Source organism: Callithrix jacchus, chromosome 2 (genome assembly GCF_049354715.1).
Source record: "Callithrix jacchus isolate 240 chromosome 2, calJac240_pri, whole genome shotgun sequence".
In the NCBI taxonomy this organism is placed as follows: domain Eukaryota; kingdom Metazoa; phylum Chordata; class Mammalia; order Primates; family Cebidae; genus Callithrix; species Callithrix jacchus.
Genome location: NC_133503.1, coordinates 127,301,282 through 127,326,375, shown reverse-complemented (window position 1 = coordinate 127,326,375; position 25,094 = coordinate 127,301,282). Strand labels below are relative to the sequence as shown.

The 25,094-nt window shown below is 35.6% G+C and overlaps 1 protein-coding gene across 4 annotated transcripts in view; it reads left to right on the top strand.

Moving 5' to 3' along the window:
* VCAN (versican) overlaps positions 1-11,019 on the top strand; it is a 113,320-nt gene extending 102,301 nt beyond the window's left edge. For all 4 annotated transcript variants that reach the window (XM_078365881.1, XM_035291249.3, XM_035291250.3 and 1 more), the window contains 3 exons: positions 1,909-2,053; positions 8,684-8,866; positions 9,012-11,019. In XM_078365881.1, the coding sequence (XP_078222007.1) occupies positions 1,909-2,053; positions 8,684-8,866; positions 9,012-9,139 (456 nt within the window). In that variant the 3' untranslated portion in view covers positions 9,140-11,019. The remainder of the gene's footprint in view (positions 1-1,908; positions 2,054-8,683; positions 8,867-9,011) is intronic.
* The last annotated feature ends 14,075 nt before the right edge of the window (positions 11,020-25,094 follow it).

The following is a 25,094-nucleotide window of genomic DNA, read 5'->3' as shown; positions in this document are numbered from 1 at the left end:
GAAAGATTACTGACATCCTCTAGTATATTAATTATACTTGTTTGTTTTTAAACTAGAGTTTATTGGTATTCAAATCTCAATTTCATAGATAGGAGGATACCTTTTGAAGCTTTTATTATACCCAGTATTAAAGATTTAAAACACAAAAGAAACATTTGGTATTGAAAGCACTGCAAATAGCTAAGTATAGTACTTTGGTAAATAGAGTAAAATGGACCAGACATATTATACATTTTAAGAGACATAAAAATAGTCATGATACTATAGGGAGTAAGTAGGTAGTGGAGTAGCTGGACCCTCCCCCACCACCTTTTTTTCATGCACTCATGCTCTGAATTGAGAACAAGAGACTTAAATCTTATATATACTTTCTTCTCTGGCTTTCTCTTTAAATCATCGTCTCAAACCATAAACTCATTTTAAACTTATATCAAGGAAAGACTAACAGATCTGTACGCCCAGAAAAGGCCGTCGTATTAGCCATTGTCACATAAATCTAAATCTGTATTTCTAGCACATTTTGGAAGTTTGTCACCACTAATGTTGTCATGCTAGACGTGATAAAGCAGGAGAGTAGACAAAGCATGGGCTCAAATTGACCCAGAAAGATGATGGACAAATAAACTTGTCTCATACTACATTCTAGTTAAGAGGACCCAAGACTAGGAAGCTGGCCTCTTATTTATAGTCCAATATTATTTTCATCTTGTCAAAGTTTGTTATTCTTGAATAGGCACAGCAACTATGTTTTTTATATAATTATTGTTGCCAGGGAGGCAATATTTTAAGTACCAAAGAAATGAACCTAAACCAGAGAGTCCTGGGTGCTTAACATCTCTAAAATCCAAATAATTCCCTATTGTTCTGGATTGTTGTAAGAGATATCATGCATTGATACTTGATATCAATGCATATCAAGTACCTAGAAAAGGGCTTCATCTATTATAGATGCTAAATAAATGACACATATGATGAAAGGCAAAATATATTTCCAATCGTATATTATTGCTCAGAGTAGGACATATAATTATATATATATATATATATATATATACACACATGCATATATAAAAGTAACCAGCAGAGAAATGTCAAACCCATGAAATCATCTTCAATGATCTCAGCATACATTACACACAAAAAAATCTGTAGTAAGATACATTTTTTGAAGGTGTATCTTTTTATATCAATATGCATAAATGTCATAAATGTTTCTATTAAAAGAAAACAAATTTTGCATTAAATCAAAGTACAATTCAACTGTATAGTGCAAATAAGAATCACATCTAAAACAAACTGGCTCTGAAAGGTTGTACATAAAATGATCAGCATAGGTATGTCAGATAAATACAAAGAAATAAATATTGCAACTATCTCAACTTTTTTAACCAAATATATGAATTTGGGTAAAAAGCAATTACAAGCAATTAGACAAAGGTACTTTATAGTAGTAAAGAAGAGAAAATACAGGCTGAAAATTTGATCGAACTATCATCGCAATTATATGAATTCATATATGCATGTAAGTGGTGGAAGAAAACAGTGATTAGAGTGATAAGATTATTTTTTCTCTATTTCTTCCATTAATTTTATTGAATTAATAATCATATAATGACATTTTTTAAATTGAGGGTTGATTATATATTAAGAAATCTAGAATAACTAGACCAAAATTTCTCAATGATATCTAATTGCCAAATAATAAATATTTGTTAAATAAAGACTTTGAGACACATATATTTTTTACTCACAGTTTAACAGTCTTTGTTTACCACCAGAATAATTTCAGCTATATGAAACCACAGAAATTGTTGAGTCTATTCCAATTAGGTTGTGATATTATACTGTCATTGCACTTATGTTACTCTTTGAGTAGCAAGTAGTTACCTTCTCCCTCCATTTTTACAGCAATATGAGAATTGGAGGCCCAACCAGCCAGACAGTTTTTTTTCTGCTGGAGAAGACTGTGTTGTAATCATTTGGCATGAGAATGGCCAGTGGAATGATGTTCCCTGCAATTACCATCTCACCTATACGTGCAAGAAAGGAACAGGTAATGATTACCCTGTTAATAATGTGTACTTAATCTTCATTTCAATTATAAGATAATTCAGCAGTTTGTGTCTCAAATTCCTTGTGACATAAATTAACAATGTGGCATTAATTTAGGAATACTGCCTGGTAATATCTCTAAGAAGCACAACCGCCAGCCCGAAGGCCAATTGACTTTTTTTTTCTCTGATGAGTAGAACATTCCAAAATAAAATAGTTGTCAACAGTTAAAAATTAGGATATAGTTTTAAAATCTAGATTTTTAGCTTTTTTAAGAAATAAAAAGACCAGGTTCCATTTGGCCCATGTTCAGGTTTGTTAGCGGTTTGAAGTACTAGAGCTGCGAACCACTGCCCTCCCTGGGTTGGGGCCGCAATCTCCATTTATTTCAGTCCTCATTGAGACCTTTCTTCGTTTTATGTGAGTCTGTGCCCCAATCCTGAAAGACACAATCCCAAATGCCATAATTCTAAATGTTGAAATCTCAAAAGATTAAAATCCCGAAAATATAATTCTGGAAAAAAACAAATTTTAAAGACATTTATTTTAAAGAGAAAAAAAATTAAAGACATTTTTAAATGAAGATTTATTAGAGAAACATATAAAAACGAGAGGATGCTTCATAAGCCACCTTAGACAATAAAATAGACAATTAAAAAACACATATATTTTCAAGCATAAGCACTCAGGTGTAATGGCAGCTGGGGAAAAACCAAAATGTATAACTGCACTTCATTCTGCTTGCAATTGTGTGCACCAGATTTATAACTGTGATCATCTGAAATACCATGATGGACAACATAAATATTTTCACAAGATTGATCAAAAACTGAGATGGGTTACCACTACATATTCAGTCAACCAAAGCGCCGAGATCTGGATATATTTTATCTTTCATAAATGGAGAGGTACAAAAGAACATCTCTTCATTTATTGAGGAAGTTTCTACATTTTTATGTTGAGAACCAGGGAAGCTGAAGACGGTAGTGTAACTCTCAGTCTGAGACTGAAAGCCTCAAGACCTGGGGGGGCCTCTGGTGTGTAAGTCTTGGAATCCAAAGGCTAGCAAGCCTGGAGTTTTGATGTCTAAGATGGTAGGATTCTGTCCCAGCTGTCACAGAGAGATCAGCTTTCCTTCTGTAGCTGTTTTCTCTGGGCCCCTGGCTGATTGGATATTGCCCACAACAATGAGGGCAGATCTTCACCACCTCATCCATTCATGTTGACACATTAATCTTCTCTGGAAACACCCTCTGACATGCCCCAAACAATGTGCCACTAGGTTTCTAGGTATTCCTTAATCCAGTCATGTTGACACCTAAAATTCAGTGTACAAGCCTACCCCTTACGACTTGGTACCCATATGCATCTTGTTAAACCATATTTAAATTCCCAAATAAAAACAATAACAAGGTAATATAATAATTCCTCCTAATATGATATAACTATCCTGCGTACAACCAAAAATGCTCTAATCCCTTCCCCAGAATTTGGCTTTAAGGATTTCAACTTTGAGATTTTAATATTTCAGGATTATGATTTTGGGGACTTTAGATGTTAGGGATTTTAGTCTCTAGGGACTTTGGTCTTTAGGAATTTCGAAATTTGGGATTATGAATTTTGAGATTGTGTCTTTTGGGTTTATAATTGGCACTTGTTTTTGCTAACTGCCTGGTGTCTGTAGGCATTTGAGTTTTTTAATCATTCCCTTAGAAGTTATTTCATGCTTATAAACTATGGAACTCAAATGCCATCCTTATATCTATAGTTGAATATTTACAAGATAAAATAAGAACACGTTTAATGTAAATTTTATGAGAATTGTTTAGTTAACTTTAAACAGAAAATATTTTTAAAGCTATTTTTTAAAAAGGTGTGTTTATCATTGGCCAGTTTCTAAAGCATGCTGTACAGACTTTTCCCCTAAACAAATAGAAATTCTGTAAAAAAATTTTAAGCTATTTGCAATGAATAATGGTGCTATCACATGAATATTTGTTTAGTTTCTAGACCCAGACTTCCCCCCAGTAACAGTACAAAGTACAAATGTAAAATATAAACCTATTTGGTTCATTTGTGTTGGAATACAAAAATAATAAAACTAAAAATCACACTGTATAAACATTTTAGGAAGATTTAAACCCCAATAATGAGAAATTCCATTAGAAGAAAGAGAACACTAACATCCACAAAGCGCTAGTCTCATATGAAAGTGGCTGTTAGCAATGAGTACATTACTCTGCCATTTTCTCACCCAAGGTAGAATGTATTCTCAATACTTTTTCTACACGAGAAGCTTTCCTGACTCTGTGCCTTACTTTACTAACACCTCTGCAATGGGATTCATAAAAATAGCAAATTAAGTATTTTCTGATTTTCTCCTTCCAGTGTAGAAATCTTTACTAAATTGTTCATCTCTATCCAAATGTCATGTTTGCCTTCTTTTGTCTCCAGATGGTCCCTGGAGTCATACTTTTCATTTTATGATCTGAACACTCTTACATTTCCTATTTTATTTTTTCCTATATCAGGGTTTCTCAACAGCAGAGCTATTGACATTTTGGGTCAGATAATTCTTTATTTTGAGAGGCTATCCTGTGCCTTAAAGCATGTTTAGCATAATTCCTGCCCTTTGTGTACTACAGGTCAGTAGTACCTTCACATCCCCTCTGCATTGTAAAAAGCAAAATGTCTCTAGACATTGCCATATGTCTCCAGAAGAGGCATATTGTCCCAGGTTGAGAACCACTACCCTAGAACAAAAAGGATTCACAAAAACAGCATGATTGTTTACATTTCTCAATGGAGAACAAGTTTTATAAAATACTGGTTCTACCTCATTAAAAAAGAAGAAGAAAAAAACTACATTTTTGTATTTTATCTCCCTTCTGGCTGATTATCATATTTGTGCAGTCAATTCTTTGATAATCAGTACTCTGGGGAATTTTATACCTGTTTATAGGCTTTTGTAATACCCTTTTCTCCTTTTATATATTTTAAACCTACAGACCTAAGTAGTTCTCCTTTTAATTAACTATCAAATACTTGTAAAGAATTATATACAAAAGGCATATTTTTGAAAAGAACACCTCAATGCATACTATCCATACATCTGTGGAATATCCTGTGGGATCCTCCCAGTCCCACAGGATTTACTTGTCAACTCCCACCAGAAATAATGACTTAATTCCCTTGCTTTTCCCTTTTTAATTATGATATATACTTGTATCACTAAACAATAGCTTATTTAGTTTTGTACATTTTTTGAACTTTAAATAAGTGGAATCATACTATGTATATTCTGTGCTTTGCTCTTTTTTTTGTTCAGCATTATGTTTGTGAGATTTATTCATGTTGATGCATGTAGTGGCATGTTCTTTGTTTTTGTTGCTGTATTGTATTTCCTTTATGATTATTTTATCAATTCTCCTGTCAGTGGACACGTCAGTTATATTCAGTGTTTTTGCTATTATAAACAATGTTTCTGTGAGCATTCTTGAACTTGTTCTTGGTCAACATTTATGAGTTTTTGTAGGATATATTTCCAGGAGTGAAGTTGCTGAGTCATAGGATATATGTACCATACAATCTGCTTTAAAAAGCCAAAATTTTTCCAAAGTAGTGGTACCAATTTTCACTCCCACCAACAATCTGTGATAGATCCTGTTGCTCTACATCTTCTCCAACATTTGGCACTATTGGACTTTGAAATTTTTGCCAATCTGGTGGGTATAAAATGAAATCTCTTGTGACTTAATTCACATTTTTTTGATACGTCTCTCAATATCTTTTCATATATTTATCAATCACTGGAAGCTCTACTTTTGTAAAGTTTCAGTTAATATCTTTTGGTTATTTTTGAAAATTGTTTGCTTGTAATCTTATACATACTAATTTGTAGGAGTTCTTTTTATATTCTGGTTACTAATCCCTTGACAATTTTATATGTGGCAAATATCTTCTCCCCGTTTGTAGCTTGTCTTTACCTTTATCCTATGATATTTTTTGATGAACAGAATTCTTAATTTTATTGATTTTTTTCCCTTTATGATCTAATCCTTTTTGTGTTTTAAGAAATCTTTACCTACTGGTAACCTACAGGTCACATTGGCAGACTTCAAAATTAATCCACCAGGGGAGATCTTATGATTCATGGCTTATATCCTGTCCCTGAGTAAACAATCCTATCGTGAGTCCCTCAAATCTTATCATGAATTCCTCAAACTGTTGACATACTGATTAATATGTATCCTACTGACACTGGAAAAATGCTGATTTGTTTCTGAATCATGAAGTTTTACCGATTGTTTCTGCACATAGAGCATTTTAGCTTGTATTTTGTAATCTGTAGCCAATGATTATAACCTCTGTATTGTACCTTTCAATGAAAATGACAACTTGGGTCTAAGGAGTTGCTTTCCCTTCTGAACTTCCCCATAAAAGCCTTCCAACCTATAGCAGATTCGGAAATATGACCAACTTTGTGGTGTGTCTTCCCAGGTAGATCCTTGGATTTGGCTTCCAGTAAACCTTTATCAAATTATTTCTGCCTCAATAGCCTTAATTTTGGTTGACACTAAAGTCATGAAGATATTCTGTATTTTCTAAATGTTTTATAGTTTTGCCTTTTGTAGTTATATTTCAACCATCTAGAATTGATTTTTTATGTATTCTCTAAGTTCAGAACCAAATTTATTTATTTTTCCATATGAATACACAAGTGTTCAAATGAAAAGACTACACTTTTCCCTCTGCTCTGCCATGTTGCCGCTTTCAAATATCAAGCATATGTGTGTAAATCTGTTTCTGGCCTATTTTCCTATCCTTGCCAACACCATGCTCATTGAATTATTTTAGCTTTTTAATAAGTCTTCATATATAGATAGTTTTAGAAGAAAGCTAAACAATTATTTCCTCAAAATTATAAAAAATGACTTCTAATTTGGTAGCATAGCACCAAATCAAGTATATTGAATTATAAAATTAATATTTTTAACCTTCTATATCACTTTGATCTTATTTCATCTGATACTTGCTAGTATGTGGGCCTTAATATAGGCTATCCACATTACAATAAAAAAAGTGTGCACCATGGAATACTATGCAGCCATAAAAAGGAATGAGATCATATCCTTTGCAGGAACATGAATGGAACTGGAGGTCATTATCCTTAGCAAAATAACACAGGAACAGAAAACCAAATACTGAATGTTCTCACTTATAAGTGGCAGCTAAACAATGTGAACACAAGGACACAGAGAGGGGAACAACAGACACTACTTGAGAGTGGAGGGTGGGAGGAGACAGAGGATCAGAAAAAGTAACTATTGGGTACTAGGCTTAGTACCTATTAGTGACAATATAATCTGTACAACAAAATCCTGTGACATGAGTTTAGCTATGTAACAAACCTGCACATTTACCACTGAACTTAAAAGTTGAAAAAAAGTATACCAGTATCCAGATTAAGGTCAAGCAGAAGTAAATTAGAAGAACCAAACATTTAAGTTAAACCAAAATTTGTCATTACAAAAGAATATAGTTGTAAATAGTCTTCTGAATATGCAAATAAGTTTAATAATTGTAAACTTTTAGTATTAGGATGTTGACATCCAAATATTTGGTACCAAGGTTTCTGGTAATCATTTTCCCACTGAATATTTGCATTATTTCATAAGAGAATGTGATGTGGTTTTATGGACCTTTGGTGTCAGAATTCTTAAACAATAGAAAATTCCACTTAGGGAAAATTATATTTAAGTTACATTTTTATTAATGATATATAGTGAAACATAATAATTTAATCAAAGTTGATTTTTAAAGTATATCATTCAAAATAAGGGTACTAATGTTGAATAAAACTATGTTAATACAAATTTAAATTTAATTAAATCAATTTTCCAAGCTTTTGAATTTTAAAATCAAGATATTTCTTCTACTTCTTTTTTTGTTATTTCTATTATTGCTAAGTTTGTTGATATTTAAAATTTTTCATTGTAAATTTAAAATGATGGTTAAGAATTCTAAGCTTTACTCTCATTTACCTGTCTCAAGGTTTAAATTTATATTCATTAAGGTATTTACAAAACTCAGGCATGAATATCATGGCCTCTTTTTCCTGTCCTAATACAGAAGACAAAAAAGACCAAATAAACATAAAAGAACCAAAAGATATTTATATTTAGGAGTCTTCATCCATATTTCAAAACTATGATGTTATTGTAGATTGCAAGTTTTTATAAGGAGGTAATAGTAATAGTTAATTGTTATTCATTATTGTCCCAAGTGAAGGTAATTAACAAAAATTTAGGGATGGTGATGAAGACAATATGGTTTTTAATTTGGAATTTTTGTCCAAAAAGTGGCCCTGCCAGAGAGGTAGACGAATGTATGACCATTTAGCCCTATGGTTGTTTAATAAACAAAATTCAAGGTAGCATAATCTAAGGTTCAAAGTAGGCCTAGAGCTTCAGTATTAAATTTTTTCTTGAAAAATTTTATATTCTTAGTTCTAAAAGATTACCTGTGATGAAGGTGCTTACGTTGGTAAAAGAGAAAGAGAAAAATAAGAGATTCATACTGGTTGAAATACTTAGATTATTTGGAAATAACCCAATTTGCTTTCCTTTAGTTGCTTGTGGCCAGCCCCCTGTTGTAGAAAATGCCAAGACCTTTGGAAAGATGAAACCTCGTTATGAAATCAACTCCCTGATTAGGTATCACTGCAAAGAAGGTTTCATTCAACGCCACCTTCCAACTATCCGGTGCCTGGGAAATGGAAGATGGGCTATACCTAAAATTACCTGCATGAACCGTAAGTGGTCCTTTAGAAAGAATGGACTACCGTGCTATAACAACTACTAGACATCCTCATTTTACGGCTGTGGTATCGACAGTTTAGGGTATGGAGCAAGTAATATTGTTGTGTTTTCTTTTTTCCTTTCTTTCCTTCCATGTAGCATCTGCATACCAAAGGACTTATTCTATGAAATACTTTAAAACTTCCTCATCAGCAAAGGACAATTCAGTAAATACATCCAAACATGATCATCGTTGGAGCCGGAGGTGGCAGGAGTCGAGGCGCTGATCCCTAAAATGGCGAACATGTGTTTCATCATTTCAGCCAAAGTCCTAACTTCCTGTGCCTTTCCTATCACCTCGAGAAGTATTATCAGTTGGTTTGGATTTTTGGACCACCGTTCAGTCATTTTGGGTTGCCGTGCTCCCAAAACATTTTAAATGAAAGTATTGGCATTCAAAAAGACAGCAGACAAAATGAAAGAAAATGGGAGCAGAAAGTAAGCATTTCCAGCCTATCTAATTTCTTTAGTTTTCTATTTGCCTCCAGTGCAGACCATTTCATAATATATACCAGCCTACTGAACTATTTAAAACACTCAATTTCAGCACCGATGGCCATGTAAATAAGATGATTTAATGTTGATTTTAATCCTGTATATAAAATAAAAAGTCACAATGAGTTTGGGCATATTTAATGATAATTATAGAGCTTTAGAGGTCTTTAATCATTGGTTTGGCTGCTTTTATGTAGTTTGTTTAGGCTGGAAATGGTTTCACTTGCTCTTTTACTGTCAGCAAGACTGAAGATGGCTTTTCCTGGACAGCTAGAAAACACAAAATCTTGTAGGTCATTGCAGCCATCTCAGCCATAGGTGTGGTTTGCTTCTACGTGATGCTAAAGGCTGGGAATGGGATCCTGATGGAACTAGGGACTCCAATGTGGAACTCTTCTTTGCTGCATTCCTTTTTCTTCACTTACAAGAAAGGCCTGAATGGAGGACTTTTCTGTAACCAGGAGCCTTTTTTTAGGGGTCAAAGTGCTAATAATTAACTCAACCAGGTCTACTTTTTAATGGCTTTCATAACACTAACTCGTAAAGTTACCAATCAATGCATTTCATACGGATCTAGACCTGGGGTTCTGGAGGGTGGGGGATTGTTAAAACAACACACATGCAAAAAAAAAAAAAAAAAAGGAAAAAGAAAAAAAAGAAAACAGAAATTTTGTATATATAACCATTTTAATCTTTTTATAAAGTTTTGAATGTTCATGTATGAATGCTGCAGCTGTGAAGCATACATAAATAAATGAAGTAAGCCATACTGATTTAATTTATTGGATGTTATTTTCCCTAAGACCTGAAAATGGACATAGTATGCTAGTTGTTTTTCAGTGTTAGCCTTTTACTTTCCTCACGCAATTTGGAATCATATAATGTAGGTACTTTGTCCCTGATTAAATAATGTGATGGATAGAATGCATCAAGTGTTTATTATGAAAAGAGTGAAAAAGTATATAGCTTTTAGCAAATGGTGTTTGCCCATTCTAAGAAAGGAGCGAATATATAGAAATAGTGTGGGCATTTCTTCCTGTTAGGTGGAGTGTATGTGTTGACATTTCTCCCCATCTCTTCCCGCTGTTTTCTCCCCTTTATTTGAATAAAGTGACTGCTGAAGATGACTTTGAATCCTTATCCACTTAATTTAATGTTTAAAGAAAAACCTGTAATGGAAAGTAAGACTCTTTCCCTAATTTCAGTTAGAGCAGCTTGAGGAAGAGTAGACAAATAATAAAATGCAAATAGAGAAGTAGAAAAGGGCACACAGGAATTGTCTCAACATTGATTCTTTTTTATAAAACCTCCTTTGGCTTAGGAGTGACTGTGGCTACAATCATATACAGTATATTTAAGCAGGTTCCCTTGGTTGTTGCATTAAATGTTACCCACCTTTAGGTATTCTAGAGCACAGAATAACACTGTGTTGATCTATTAGGTTTCTATTTTTCCTTTCTCATTACAATGCACATAATACTTTTCTGTATTTATATCATAACGTGTATAGTGTAAAATGTGAATGACTTTTTTTGTGAATGAAAATCTAAAATCTTTGTAACTTTTTATATCTGCTTTTGTTTCACCAAAGAAACCTAAAATCCTTCTTTTACTACAGTGTGACTGGTCTGGTTATTTCCAACTCTAAATCCTAATGTGCACCAACATTTTCACATTCTGGTTCCATCATGGAGATCAAGCTGCTAGCCTGGATGAAATGATTTTGTGGCAAGCAAAGAAATGAATATATATATCCACAAAAGTTGAGATAATTTTAATAATGTTTTCATCTGAATACTATGTATTAATTTCAAATATGAAAAATATGCAATGAGAAAAGTGATAGCTCAGATTACAGAAATCTTCCTATGAACCAGAGCAAGTGTTTTACATGCAATATATCACAACAACCTTATGAAACAGGTTCATCATTACTGACTGCTGAGGGATCGGGCATAGAGGGCTCATGTTATTTGTCCAAAATCATGCAGTTAGTGTGTAGTAGAAGCAAGTGATCCCTACAGCCTACACAGTGTTTCCAAGAAAACTGTAAAATATTATATCCCTGATTGTTATACATTTAGAGGTTAATTTACTGGTGAGGAAATCATATATAAATAATTATCAGAAGGTGTCAAAAATATAAAGTTATCCATTCAGATAGCCATCTATTCATTCAGTTTTCATTCATCTATTTTTTAAAGTATTTAATATGTGCCAAGCACTGTAATAGTCTCTGAAGATTTAGCAGTGAATGAGGTAGACAGGTTTCTGCCCACATAAAGTTTTTATACTGGCTGCATCCCATGAAAACTATCTTAGATTAGAACCCATTCTATTCAATATCTTCACTGATAATCTGGAAGAACAAAACCGTTATATGCTCCGAAGTTATATTAAAGATATAAAGGTGAAAGTTGAGCTGAAAATTATTTTAAGGTACTTTCTAAAAATGTCAAAAATATACAGGGAGTTTGGCATGAATAAGTATGAAAGGGAAGAGGTTATTTTCCTTTCTGAGCTTGTCCTTTTAGTGTGCAGTCTGTCATATCTTTTACGTGGAATTTAAATAGAAACAATCCAAGAGAATATCTAAGAATTTATATTAATTGTACATATATACTCTTAGTATTGGTTATTGGTTACCTGGATTATTGGTTGCTATAAGTACAAATAATAGCACATTTCACTCTTTGATAGATTAGTGTGCAGTCTGTCATATCTTTTACATAGAATTTAAATAGAAATGATCCAAGGGAATATAAAATAAGTTATACTAATTGTGCATATATACCCTTAGTAGATTATTGATGGATCTAGGTAAAAATAACAGCACATTTCACTCTTAATTTGTTTGACAGATTTAAATACCTAGAAAATCTCTTTACATAAATAAGTAGATGAAATCACAGAATCTGTGGAACGTCCAGAAGAATACTGGGACAGAATGAGACATTAAAAAAGACACTAGTCAAAGTCAGCAAGAAGTGGTTCTTTGTCCATTTTTAAAGGTTAAGTGGCATATCAGAGGGAAGAATGTGTCCCTGCCATTGGGGGCTATTTAAGAAGAATATCTTCCAGGGCAGCTGTATTACTAAAGAGGTAAGAGAGATTGTATAGGGAGGGATGCATCATTTTAATGTGATAGTAAGTAGACCTTTGCTGATCTTAATTTTCAGTATAGTACCAAGAGTGGGAACTGAATTGGCCATGAGCTATTCTCCCAGAAATCATGTATCATGTACAATAAACCCATGGAGTTTGCAGATAAACAGAAAAAAATGAAGTAGGTGTAAAAAGTTCAGGGTTCATTTTGTGCATGACTATTTCCCATGAAAAGAATCTATGAGAGAAAATATATTCTAAATAAGGGCAAAAGATGTTATTATCAAGTGGCTAAAGACTCAGTGATGAATATAACATTCGTAAAGTGTTTATGTTTCCTAATGCAGTGAAACTGTTTCTGAAAAAGAAAAGGCAGTAACAGGTTAGCACTGACATTGGTGCATCTTTCTTTTTACTGTGTTGAAGGCTGGATTTGCTAAACAAATCAGAATTTACCCAAATGATTCTTTTCTGAAACAAGTCTAAACAGCACATTTATAAAGGTCCTTGAGTGAGTCATTCAAGATTGTATAATCTTTTCCCATTATTACTCATTTCTGTATGTTTAGATCCCAGCTGGACAAGAAAGAGCAAATGCCAAAATGGAACAAGAATGGTTTTGTCGCGGTGTTTACAGAATAAGCAAAGCCTGGGTTTTAATTGGAATTTAATTCAGAGTTCTGTCTGAGTCCATCAAATGATCCCTGTTGAAGATTCAAAGTTAGGTAGTAAGTCTTGGGTAGTAAGTCTTACATTATTTTTGATAGTATTTACTCTGAAATTTTAAAAACTATGTACCTCTCACATTTTAAGCTGTCAACAAAAATTTTTTTCATCATAAAGTTAAACAATTATAGAGGATGTAATTTTTGACCTATTTTAAATATTGCCATTCTAAAATAAGCATGCAACATCACTTTCATGTATAGTCAGTAAAATCTAAATATCATAATGGTTTGACCCCTACATTATTCGTTTAAAAATAGTCTTTATTAGCAGTGAGAAATTTTATATTTTTCTTTTGTTTTGACTCATTTTAAAATTTAAGTTCGTCTTATGGAATGTGATCAAAAATTATGTAGTTATATGCTTAGAAGTCCTCTACTGATTAAGCCATCAAACTCATGTACATCAAAATTTGCACTTTTAAGTTAAAATTTTTTTTCTTGTGAACATAATCCTATAAAGGTTAAAATTTTTCTGGACCGAGTTGTCTTTGTAATTTCTAACATACAATTGATCAAAACAATATAAAGCTATTGTAAAATTTGAAGGATTATATAAATTGTAAAACTTTATTGAAAATGTATCTTAATGAGATGATTAGGGTTGTTTTCCCAATTCACAATCCCATAGGTTAAATATTCCTTAAAACTAGAATGTGATATGGCTTAACACATTTCACTCTTACTTTGATAGATTTAAATTCCGAGAAAATATGTTTACATAAATAAGTAGATGAAAATGATAGTTTTATTGTGCATTGCTACTCAATTTTTAAAGCATATTCTGAGTTATATGCCAAAAATCAAAAGTTATTTTCAAATTACCTCTCAGCTGACATTTCAAGTCCTCCTTAATTTTTTTTTTAATAAACGATTGGTTTGAAAAATAATTTATCACACTCTGTATTTTTTTTTTTTTTTTTTGAGACAGAGTCTCACTCTATCACCAGGCTGGAGTGCAGTGGCATGATCCCAGCTCATTGCAACTTCCATTTTCCAGTTTCAAGCAATTCTCCTGCCTCAGCCTCCCGAGGCAGGACACGCACCACCACGCCCAGCTAATTTTTTGTACTTTCAGTAGAGACAGGGTTTCACCATTTTGAACAGGATGGTCTTGATCTCTTGACCTCATGATCTGCCCACCTCGGCCTCCCAAAGTGCTGGGATTACAGGCATCAGCCACAGCGCCCAGCCAATATATATTTTTTCTAATAAACACTTGATTTGAAAAAGGAAATTTGTCACAATAGCATCAGAATTATTCACTGTGAATTATCTTTTTTTGTTCTAATTTTTGCATTCCATGGCAATGTATACTAATACTCAGAATGGATAAGAGGTATGTTTCATGTAGTGGTTTTATTTTATTTTGTTCTTAATTAAGCAGAAAAGGGGCAATTGTCTGAAGTATTGATTCTCAAAGTTTTTTCCCTGGAATAACAGCGTAAGTTTCACCCAGGAACTTGTCAAAAATGTAAATCCTTAGACCTTACCCTACTGAATGAGAGATTACGGGAGTGGGGACAGCAGTATGGGTTTTTCCAGGCACTCCAGGTGATTCTCATGCATTATAAAGTGTATGAAAACTGACATAAAGTGGACACAAAAGCAGAAGCAGCAGCCTCCACTGACCTAGGCAGATGAGTTTTGGAAAAAAATCCAGAGGGAAATTAAAGTTCTCGAAATGGCTTCACTTTTATGTACCCCTCAGAAAGTCTTAGGTTACTCCTACAGTAGTTGTACTACCTTGGGAGTACACTAAGTTTGCCCCTGGTTTGGAGAAAACTGCTGTAAGATACAGAGTCCTTAAAGTACTTTCAGAGTTTTAGTTCATTATCTGTCCATATTTGTGAGCATGTGTTCTGTCAGTCTTTCCAACTTTTTAATGGGCCTCTGGTTTTAAAGAAAAAAGTAATTTTCTTTTTTTTTGTATTATGAATTTTGATTTTCCCTGTAGGAAAAAACAAATAAAGCAGCATTAGTATTAAAAATACTAATTTCTTAAAAACCTGAAACTAAGTTTTAAATGTAGGAATTAAGAGAAATTTAACAACAGAGATAAAAGCAAAGAAGATGTATTGTAACTTCTCTTCAAGAACCAATCAGGAAAAGGAACCTCAAATTCAGTGATGAACCCTAAAAGAGGTCTAGATGGGAGAATTCTTTGGAGTGCATTGATCTCTAAATTGCTTCAGTTCCTAGATCAGCTCCCCCTCCCCTATGTTCACTAGCCAGACTAAACTCAGTCATAAAATGATACATATTGAGCACTTATCAGGTTCCAGGCACTATGCTAGATACTGAGGATACTGTTATAAACAAGACTAGCTGAGTTTCTGGTTTTCCGGAGTTTACAGTCTGATGAGAAAGATTAGTAATGCCATTAAAGTAGGATTTCTGATTTCTCAAAAATGTAAAAGCCTCTGTTCTTGACCATCGCTTTTTTTCTGCTCTCCATCTTTGCCTGATTCCATTCATAACCATGGCTTTAACTAATCCCTACATGATTACTTCCATGTCCAGTTGATTGGATTCTATAGGCACATGAAGGTCTTTATCTTTCAAGTTGAACTATTATCTATCTTTCTCCCCCAACTATTTTTTTTTTTTATAATTAGTAGTCTAAGTGTTATTCTGGCTAATTTAATGCCCATATTCAATCAGTCACCAAATTCTATAATTCTACCTCCAAAGCCTTCTCATTTTCATTCTCTTCTCTTTATCCCAACTGTCCTCAATATCTCATATAGCCTCACTATCTCTAGATACACTGCTATTCAAATCATCCTTCAAACTACTGCAGAGTATTCTTTAAAATGTTCAAATAAGAGCTCGGCATTCCCCAGCACAGGATTCTTCAGAACTTAATGCCTGCAAAATAGAAGCTAATTTCATATGCATAGACATTATCTGCTTGTCCAATCTAATATTCTGCAAAATGCTTTGAAAAAAACCCCCAAACTATTGTATTTCAGGTATCGATTTAGAAATCATAAGTGGAACAACTATCAAATTTAAGTTCTGATGTTTTCATTTGCTTAGATCAGTTTGGTTTTCTGCTCAATCTGATCAAAAGTCAGACTATCTCTGTAGCAATTGTATGGGAGGCAGAAATGAAGACCAAAACTGCTATTGACTTGGTAGGACATAGGTATGTCTTTCCAGATACACTCTGTATCCTTCTCTTGCCTTGTGCCTTGAGATACTGACTGTATAGACTGCTTCTATTGGGTTCAGCTATGGAAAGCATTGCAGGAAATCAGAACCGGAGAGGACAACTATATCAGTGTGTGGCTGTTTGGCTCCTCCCAATCCTGTGGGATTGACATGGGCTGGTGGTACCTTATAATAAAGTCATTAGCTCCTCCTGGGCAGCAGTCTCCACACAGCCCTCTTTGCCTCCTGGTTCCATGGCTGCTCTCTTACCTTGACCTTTCAGGAATGGTCTGGTAAGAGCTCTCCACTATTAATGGCCCCATAGACACTGTATTATGAATTTTGATTTCCTTAAGCCTCTTACTTTTGTAAAGAATCCCTTTATTAAAGACTCTTTGACTTATTTCATTTGATTGTGTCATCTGTTTCCTGGTGGATTCCTGACTGACAGTGGTCTTTGATGCATTGCTTCAGGGGAAATTATGGAAGTAACCCCATTCATTTCAATCATAGGATAAGCATGCTACATTGCACTCTGGAAGCCTCACACTGGTTCCCTTTGGTTGCTTCTGTAGCAGCTTCTTGTGTACTTTTATGAGGTTATGTCTTTAATTTCTTTCTTGTAGCCATTAAACACAAAACATGTGATTGTTGCAACTGCCAGCCATTTCTCTGCCTTAGCTATTCATAAACATGGCCACACTGCAGACTTCTTGGTCCTAGCGTTGTGTTTTCTGGCTTAAATTTCCAAAATAAAATGTGATACTCCTCAGCTAGAGATCACAATCAAGGTAAGTTTTCAATGCTTGTTTTATAATTAAGAGGGGAAAAAAAGAGTAGGCATGAAGTTATATAGGTGCATAACAAGTTTTTCTGAGACTAACACCAATATTTTTGAAACTTTATGGCTACCCATGGAGAAAGTAGGATGAGAAGGGAGGAGGGCATGGCTGTTTTTGTCTTTTAAGACAGTCTCCCTCTATCACCAGGCACCAGGCTGGAGTGCGATCTCGGCTCACTGCAACCTCTGCCTCCCAGGTTCAAGCAATTCTTCTGCCTCAGCCTCCTGAGTAGCTGGGACTACAGGTGCGCGCCACCACATCCAGCAAATTTTTGTATTTTAGTGGAGATGGGGTTTCATTATGTTGGCCAGGATGGTCTCTATCTCTTGACCTCGTGATCTGCCCACCTCAGCCTCCCAAAGTCCTGGGATTACAAGCGTGAGCCACCACACCCAGCTTTGGCATAGCTATTTTAAACTTACCAACATATTTCATTTCTTTGGATAGAAGTATGCCTTTATCTTTCAGAGATGAATTTTTCCCTCTGGTTTTTGGAGAAGTCATTCCAGGGGAGATCTTCAGGTTACACAAATGTAAGACCAAGCTCATACTTCGGGATGAACTGGTAAAAGGAGAAACTGAGCAGTTTTGCATTAAAAATATATTCTTCCCGAGAGATCGATCCAAGATGGCCGACCACTAACAGCTCAGGATTGTAGCTCCCAGTGAAAGCTCAGAGAACAAGACGACGCCACATCATTAGACGAATTTTCGTCACTCACCGATTAGCCGATTCCCAGTGGAGGAGCCCCACGGGTGGCCAGCGCGACTCTTGTGGCCGCCGCAGCGGTTTTGCCGGCGTCTTGGCGCAGCAGCTCTTCATGCAGAGCCAACGGGACTGCTTCCCCTACTGACTGGAGTTTGGAGCTCCAGGAAGTCAGAGCCACTTGTTGGGGACTCAAGAGGGAAGCCAGACCAGAGATTCCCAGGCAGAAGAGCACCATCAGTCCTATCACTGCTATTTAGGCTGCCACAGTGGGTTGCTCAGATCCCAGCACTGGGAATCAATAAGTCAGACGTCGACTCAGAAAACTAATTAGAAAGGCGGTTCATCTACAATGAAGGGAAAAATACAGCCTAAGAAGGCCGAGTATACTCAAAATCAGAACCCATCAGCAACGGAACAAGCCCTGATGGGAAAGGACTCATCAGCAACCGAACAAGCCCTGATGGAAGAGGACTCATCAGTAACGGAACAAGCCCTGATGGAAAAGGACTGTGTTCCATTATCTGAAGTAGGCTTTAAAAGGTGGATGATAAGAAACTTCTGGGAGTTAAAGGAACTTGTTCTAACCCAATGTAAAGAAACTAAGAACTTGGAAAAAAGGTTAGATGAAATGTTGAAAAGAATAGACAATATAGATAGGAATACAAATGAACTTATGGAGTTGAAAAATACAACACGAGAACTTAGTGAAATATGTACAAGCTTAAACAGCCGAATGGATCAAGCAGAAGAAAGGGTATCAGAGGTAGAAGACCAACTTAATGAAACAAAACGACAAGACAAGAATAGAGAAAAAAGGATAAAAAGGAATGAGCAAAGTCTCCAAGCAATATGGGACTATGTGAAAAGACCTAATATACGCTTGATTGGTGTACCTGAATGTGACGGAGAGAATGAAGTCAAGCTGGAAAATACTCTCCAGGACATTATCCAGGAAAATTTTCCTAATTTAGCAAAGCAGGACACTATTCAACCCCAGGCAATACAGAGAACACCACAAAGATATTCCTCAAGAAGACCAACCCCAAGGCGCATAATCATTAGATTCACCAAGATCGAAACGAAGGAGAAAATATTAAGGGCAGCCAGAGAGAAAGATCAAGTCACCCATAAAGGTAAGCCTATTAGGCTTACAGCAGATCTCTCAACGGAAACCCTACAAGCTAGAAGAGAGTGGGGGCCAATATTCAATATACTTAATCAACAGAACTTTCAGCCCAGAATTTCATATCCTGCCAATTTAAGCTTTACATTTGAAGGAAAAATAAAATCTTTTAGGAACAAGCAAGTACTCAGAGATTTTATTACCACCAGGCCTGCTTTACAAGAACTTCTAAAAGAAGCATTATACACAGAAAGGAACAACCCGTATGACCCTTTCTAAAAATACACCAAAAAGTAAAGAGCATTAACATAAAGAAGAATTTTTATCAACGAAAGGACAAAATAGCCAGTTAATAACAAATGGCAGCAACCCTAAATTTAAATCGACCAAATCTCCCAATCAAAAGTTACAGACAAAATCTAACGGTATATCCAAAGATATACATAGACTCAAAATAAAGGGTTGGAAAAAAAAAAAACAAAAAAAAGTACCAACCAAATGGAGAGCAAAAATAAATAAATAAGAAGCAGGAGTTGCAATTTTCACATTTGACAAAATAGATTTCAAAGCTACAAGGATACAAGGGTAAAAGGATTAATGTAATAATAAGAGATCTTAACACCCAGATACATAAGACCCATAATGAGATTTAGATTCAACGAGACAACAAATTGATGATGATACCCAGGACTGGAACTAAGATCCAGAACAAATAAACTCAATAGAGCTCTCCATTTTAAACACACAAAATATACATTATCCACAAAATCTAACGATATATCTGAAGATATACAAAGACTCAAAACAAGGGGATGGAAAAAAACTCACCAACCAAATGGAGAGCAAAAATAAATAAATAAAAAGCAGGAGTTGCAATTCTCACACTTAATAAAATAGATTTCAAAGCTACAAGGATGCAAGGGTAAAAGGATTAATGTAACAATAAGAGATCTTAACACCCAGAAAAAAATTATATATATATTCTTCCCTCCAAAAGTGTTGTTCTCTTCTCATATAAAATGTTGTATCTTTTAGATTAAACTTTAATACATATTCTCTTCATTTTCTCTGGGGTCTTTATTCCAGGGTGTAAAAATTTGTTGGCAGAGGCTTTCTGTGTTAAAGAGAAAAGCTGATTTCAGCAACGTGGTGGCAGATGTGCTGAAATCAAGAGAAACCTCTCCTAGAGATCTGTGCAGAGGCCTGTAAGCTCTGCAAGTAGTCCAATAAAATACACTGTTATAAGTGAGGCTTAGTTGTGTTAGAATTCTTTACATTTCCTTAAATTCTCAGGATAATTTGGTTTAGTCTTGACTATGGTTTTCAGAGCTAAGACAGGGCCCCTGGCTTCATTTGGGTGGGGTGGAGCAATAAATGAGCTGTGGTCTTGGTAAGCTGGGTAAAGATGGTTGGGAATCACATGTCTGATATGGGAAGGCTGGCTGGGGTCAGAATGATGTGCAGGGAAATTTATGGAACAGGACTGTTCCTTAATGCAATGTGCCAAGACCCGATATAATTTTTAAATTTTTAAATTTTTGGCAGGTAACGTGTGGTTTTGGGAATGCTCTTTTAGCGATCAGGGGAAGTGCAACTTCTTAAAACTAAACCTGGGAATATATATATTATATGGGCTTTCTTATAAGTAGTGTTTTCATTGCTTAATATGTGGCAATATTTTGACTTTTAACTTCTTCTCCTTAAACCTGAGGTAAATTAACAGATAATTTCATTTGGGTAAGGATATGTGGTTCAAAAAAGTGATTAGGAAAATTTTTAATAAACATACTAAGCAACGAAAATAAAAGTAATCAGCAAAAGGAGTAGAAGAAACTTAGTTCCAATGAGAGGAAACATAAAATAGAAAATTAGTAAAGTAATTCCAGAAAAATGAGAGTAAAACAACAATATTATTGTTTTGGAAAAAGATTGAGGAAAGAAAGAAGACTTTCAGGGATTTTAGAGGCTATACTAATCCAGGTTGAGCCAAAACATACCATTAAAAAGTAGGCTTTGGGATTCAGTGATGCTCTGATGATGAAAAGAGGAAAGAAGAAAATGGTAAATACAACATTTAGCTTACAGAGTTGAGTAAAAGAGAAATGCTATGAAGCATTCATGCCAACACAGTATAGGTTACGTGGAACATCAAGGAATATTGGAAGCTCACTACCAATAAGAGAAATGTTGGTATGGGACTTGGGAATTTCTGATTTTATCAGAAATTTTATAAGAAACAAATTTAGAATAATTTTTATTTAAATGAAGATTTGAAAATACAAAAATATCAGCCCAGCGTATCCACAAATAAGGAAGTTCAGGATCTAGAGATTAGACCAAAGAACGGGAGATGCTGAAACAACTGAGAAATAATGGGCACTGTGCTAATGCTGGGAAATATGCCCCTAGGCCAAAAATAGCATGGGTGATTAATATTTATTGAATAGTACCTGAATCACAGCTCTCCCCATTACACACCTTGAAAACATTTAGATATGTGCTAAATTATATCCTTGCTCTTTTGTTGTTGTGAATTTATTAGCTAAGTAATACCTGTTCATGGTAAACTTGTGGGAAAATACAGAAAAGCACAAGTAGGAAAGTAAATGTTTAAGAGATTATTTGCTTCAGATCACTATTTTTAACCCACATGGATCCAAGGAGTGCTCAAGAACTATATGTAGAGGGAACTATTTATTGGGTGCCAATCACTCTCCTAAGCATATTGCCATCTGTTTCTTTTCACAAGAAAGTGAACTCCGTGAGCACAAGGCCTCCTCTGTCTTGTTCATCACCATGTTCCTAACACCTGCAATAGGGCCTGGCATGCAGCAGGCACTCAATAAATATTGTTAAATGAAGGACTAAATTACCACTCCTAGTGTTCCCATCGGCTATTGTCATGCCTCTTTGCTGATGAGAAAACAGAGGTACAGAGAGATTATGCTGACTTCTCAAAGCTCCTTAGTGATGAGAGGTAGAGCTGAGATGTACACCTAGAGAGCTTGACTCTGGAGCTCATTAACACATTTGGTTATTACTCCTTAGGTAGTGGAGAGCTGGTAGAAAATAAGGTCGGCCGGGCGCGGTGGCTCAAGCGTGTAATCCCAGCACTTTGGGAGGCTGAGGCGGGTGGATCACGAGGTCAACAGATCGAGACCATCCTGGTCAACATGGTGAAACCCGTCTCTACTAAAAAAATACAAAAAAAAATTAGCTGGGCATGGTGGCGTGTGCCTGTAATTCCAGCTACTCAGGAGGCTGAGGCAGGAGAATTGCCTGAACCCAGGAGGCGGAGGTTGCGGTGAGCTGAGATCGCGCCATTGCACTCCAGCCTGGGTAACAAGAGCGAAACTCCATCTCAAAAAAAAAAAAAAAAAAAAAAAAAAGAAAGAAAGAAAGAAAGAAAATAAGGAGGTCAATGTGATGATATTAATAACATCACACTGAAACAAAAACAGAAACCCCTTACCTCCATAAGACAGGTATTGTCAATAACCTATTACATTATTATCAAGCAGTTCTGTCAACCAGCAGCATCAGAAGCTGAGGACAGAAAAAAAAGTGAAACCATTTGTCTCTCACCACTCTGCTCCAGAAATATGCCATCCACGGTTGTCTGCCACCTGAATGAGTGGTTGAATGATTTAGCAAATAAGAATCACATAGCCTGTTGGGATTTCTAGAATTTCACATAAATGAATGTTTAGAAAATCATAGGCATAATTTGTGTCTATTTAAGACTACAGATTCAGAGTGAATGTCAGCCATTTCATTCGGGATTTCAGCACACTGTGACTTTTATTGTTGCCTATTCTACCAAAATAAATATGGGACACCTATTTTGGGATGCTGGGAACATGCCAGGGTACCAGTAGGAATGTCTAGAACAGAATTGGAAGTTGTTTTCCAGCGAGCTGTGGACGAATCTCCATGCAGCCATTTTGCGTGATCCTGGAGATCAAGAAATGATTGCATATAATTTTCAAATACAGACCACTTCAGCATTCATAGGCGTCACTGACATGCCTATGGCATATCCTAATTCACATAGGAATACAAATCTGTGAATTTCTGAAGTGAATGGAGATTAAATAAAACAATCCAACTTTTGCTTTCAAAGAAAATGTGGCAGAAAAAATGACAATGTGCTCTAAGTTTTTATAATCCTTAGGAATCTACTTCAAATTAGGCTGTAAATGTAAGAGCACAAATTCATTCCTTTGTTCATTTATTTTTTCATTCATTCATAATGTTTTTTGAGCACAACTACATTACATTTCAGGTATTATTTTATTTCTGAGATTCATTTCAGACTTTATTACATTGTTATTACAGTAGGGCAAGGCTCTTCTGGGTTTTGGTAATTGCTCCTGAAACATGAAACATGAAACATTTAGCCCTCCAGAAATGATCTGACGACATCCAACACTTATGTTGGCACACAGAAAATATATGTTATCTGTCTCAGGATTAAAGACATTACAAAGTGAAGCAAGCTTTGCTGGAATCTAGAAACAGCCTGGGAGTTCAGGTTGGAAATAAATGTTTGGGGGCAGGAAGGCAGATTTGCATTCAAGCAACAAGTAGTTGTACTAACAAGTTGGTAATAATTCTGTGCCAAATAGGGACTCTCTGTTTGAAAATGTCGCCTTACATATTTCATTCAATGTCATGTCTTATTCCACCTTGTAAGTTGATTTAAAATGTACTGACACAATGTCAAGCAATATTTTAGCTGAACTTTCTTTTCTTGTGTCTCTCAGTTCCTTGTTTAGCAGTTGGGAACTGGTAACTTACACTTGAAATAGACAGGAATACCCCCTTGCATATCCTGAACGCCACTGAAATATCCTGAGTTGATCTGTGGAGGGTGATTGGGGCGAGGCAGGATTGTCAGATCATAGCCCGCAAAAGCAGAGCAGGTGTGGCAGAAAGCAGATAGACCTGAAATCAGAAAATACAGGATCAGGCTGGGGGCGGTGGCTCACGCCTGTAATCCCAGCACTTTGGAAGGCTGAGGCGAGTGGATCACTTGAGGTCAGGAGTTGGACATCAGCCTGACCAACGTGGTAAAACTCTGTCTCTACTAAAAATTGAAAAATTAGCTGGGTGTGGTGGCCAGCGCCTGCTATCCCAGCTACTCAGGAGGCTGAGGCAGGAGAATTGCTTGAACCTGGATGGCGGGGATGCAGTGAGCTGAGATGGCACCACTGTACTCCAGCTTGGGCAACAGAGCGAGACTCTGTTTCAAAAAAAAAAAAAAAAAAAAAGAAAATATAGGATCAGGCCCTAGCATGTCCATCCAGTAACACCTAGTGTTAAAAACACTAGGGCTTTTAACACCTAGTCCCTAAGATTTAGTTTTCTCAGATAACGTAGCTGGTTCCCAGTTAGACCTAAGATGGTGGTTAGGATTTGGTGCTGTCTGACAAACTGTGAAGAGGTCATTCTTAGGAATCATTTTTATGAACACATCTTTATGGTGGGGCTTGGTTTCACTGAAAACTAAAGGAAAAGATAATTCCTTTTTGTTTTCTTGGTGGAAAAGTGAGGGGACAGAGATCTATCTTATGTAAGTTTACCACTTGAGACAGAAGATGAAGGAACTATTTTTATTAGAGATTGAAGCCAAGACTTAATGCAGTCCTGTGCTTCACAACATGAGGGGCAGAATGTGATCCATAGTCATAGGCCAAGAGGCAAGGAAAATTGAGTGGCTCTGGCATATAAGGGCTTCAGGAACACAGCAGGGCATCAGAGGGAATGTCTAGACACCCAGACAGAACCGGAGGCCGCTTTGGAAGCTGATGATGGTGTTAGGCTCTCTGCATAGCTGGAAGCAAGAGTCAGATGATTAGTTATTTAAACCATTATGATTGCATCGATGCTGTTCTAGTGAACAGAGAGGGTAGATGAGGCTAAAGATGTTTCAGACATTTTTGTTTAGTAGTAGTAGAGCCCTTTCTACTCACAATGAAAGCTTATTCTGAACACAGATACATAGTACACATAGAAGCAGAGCTC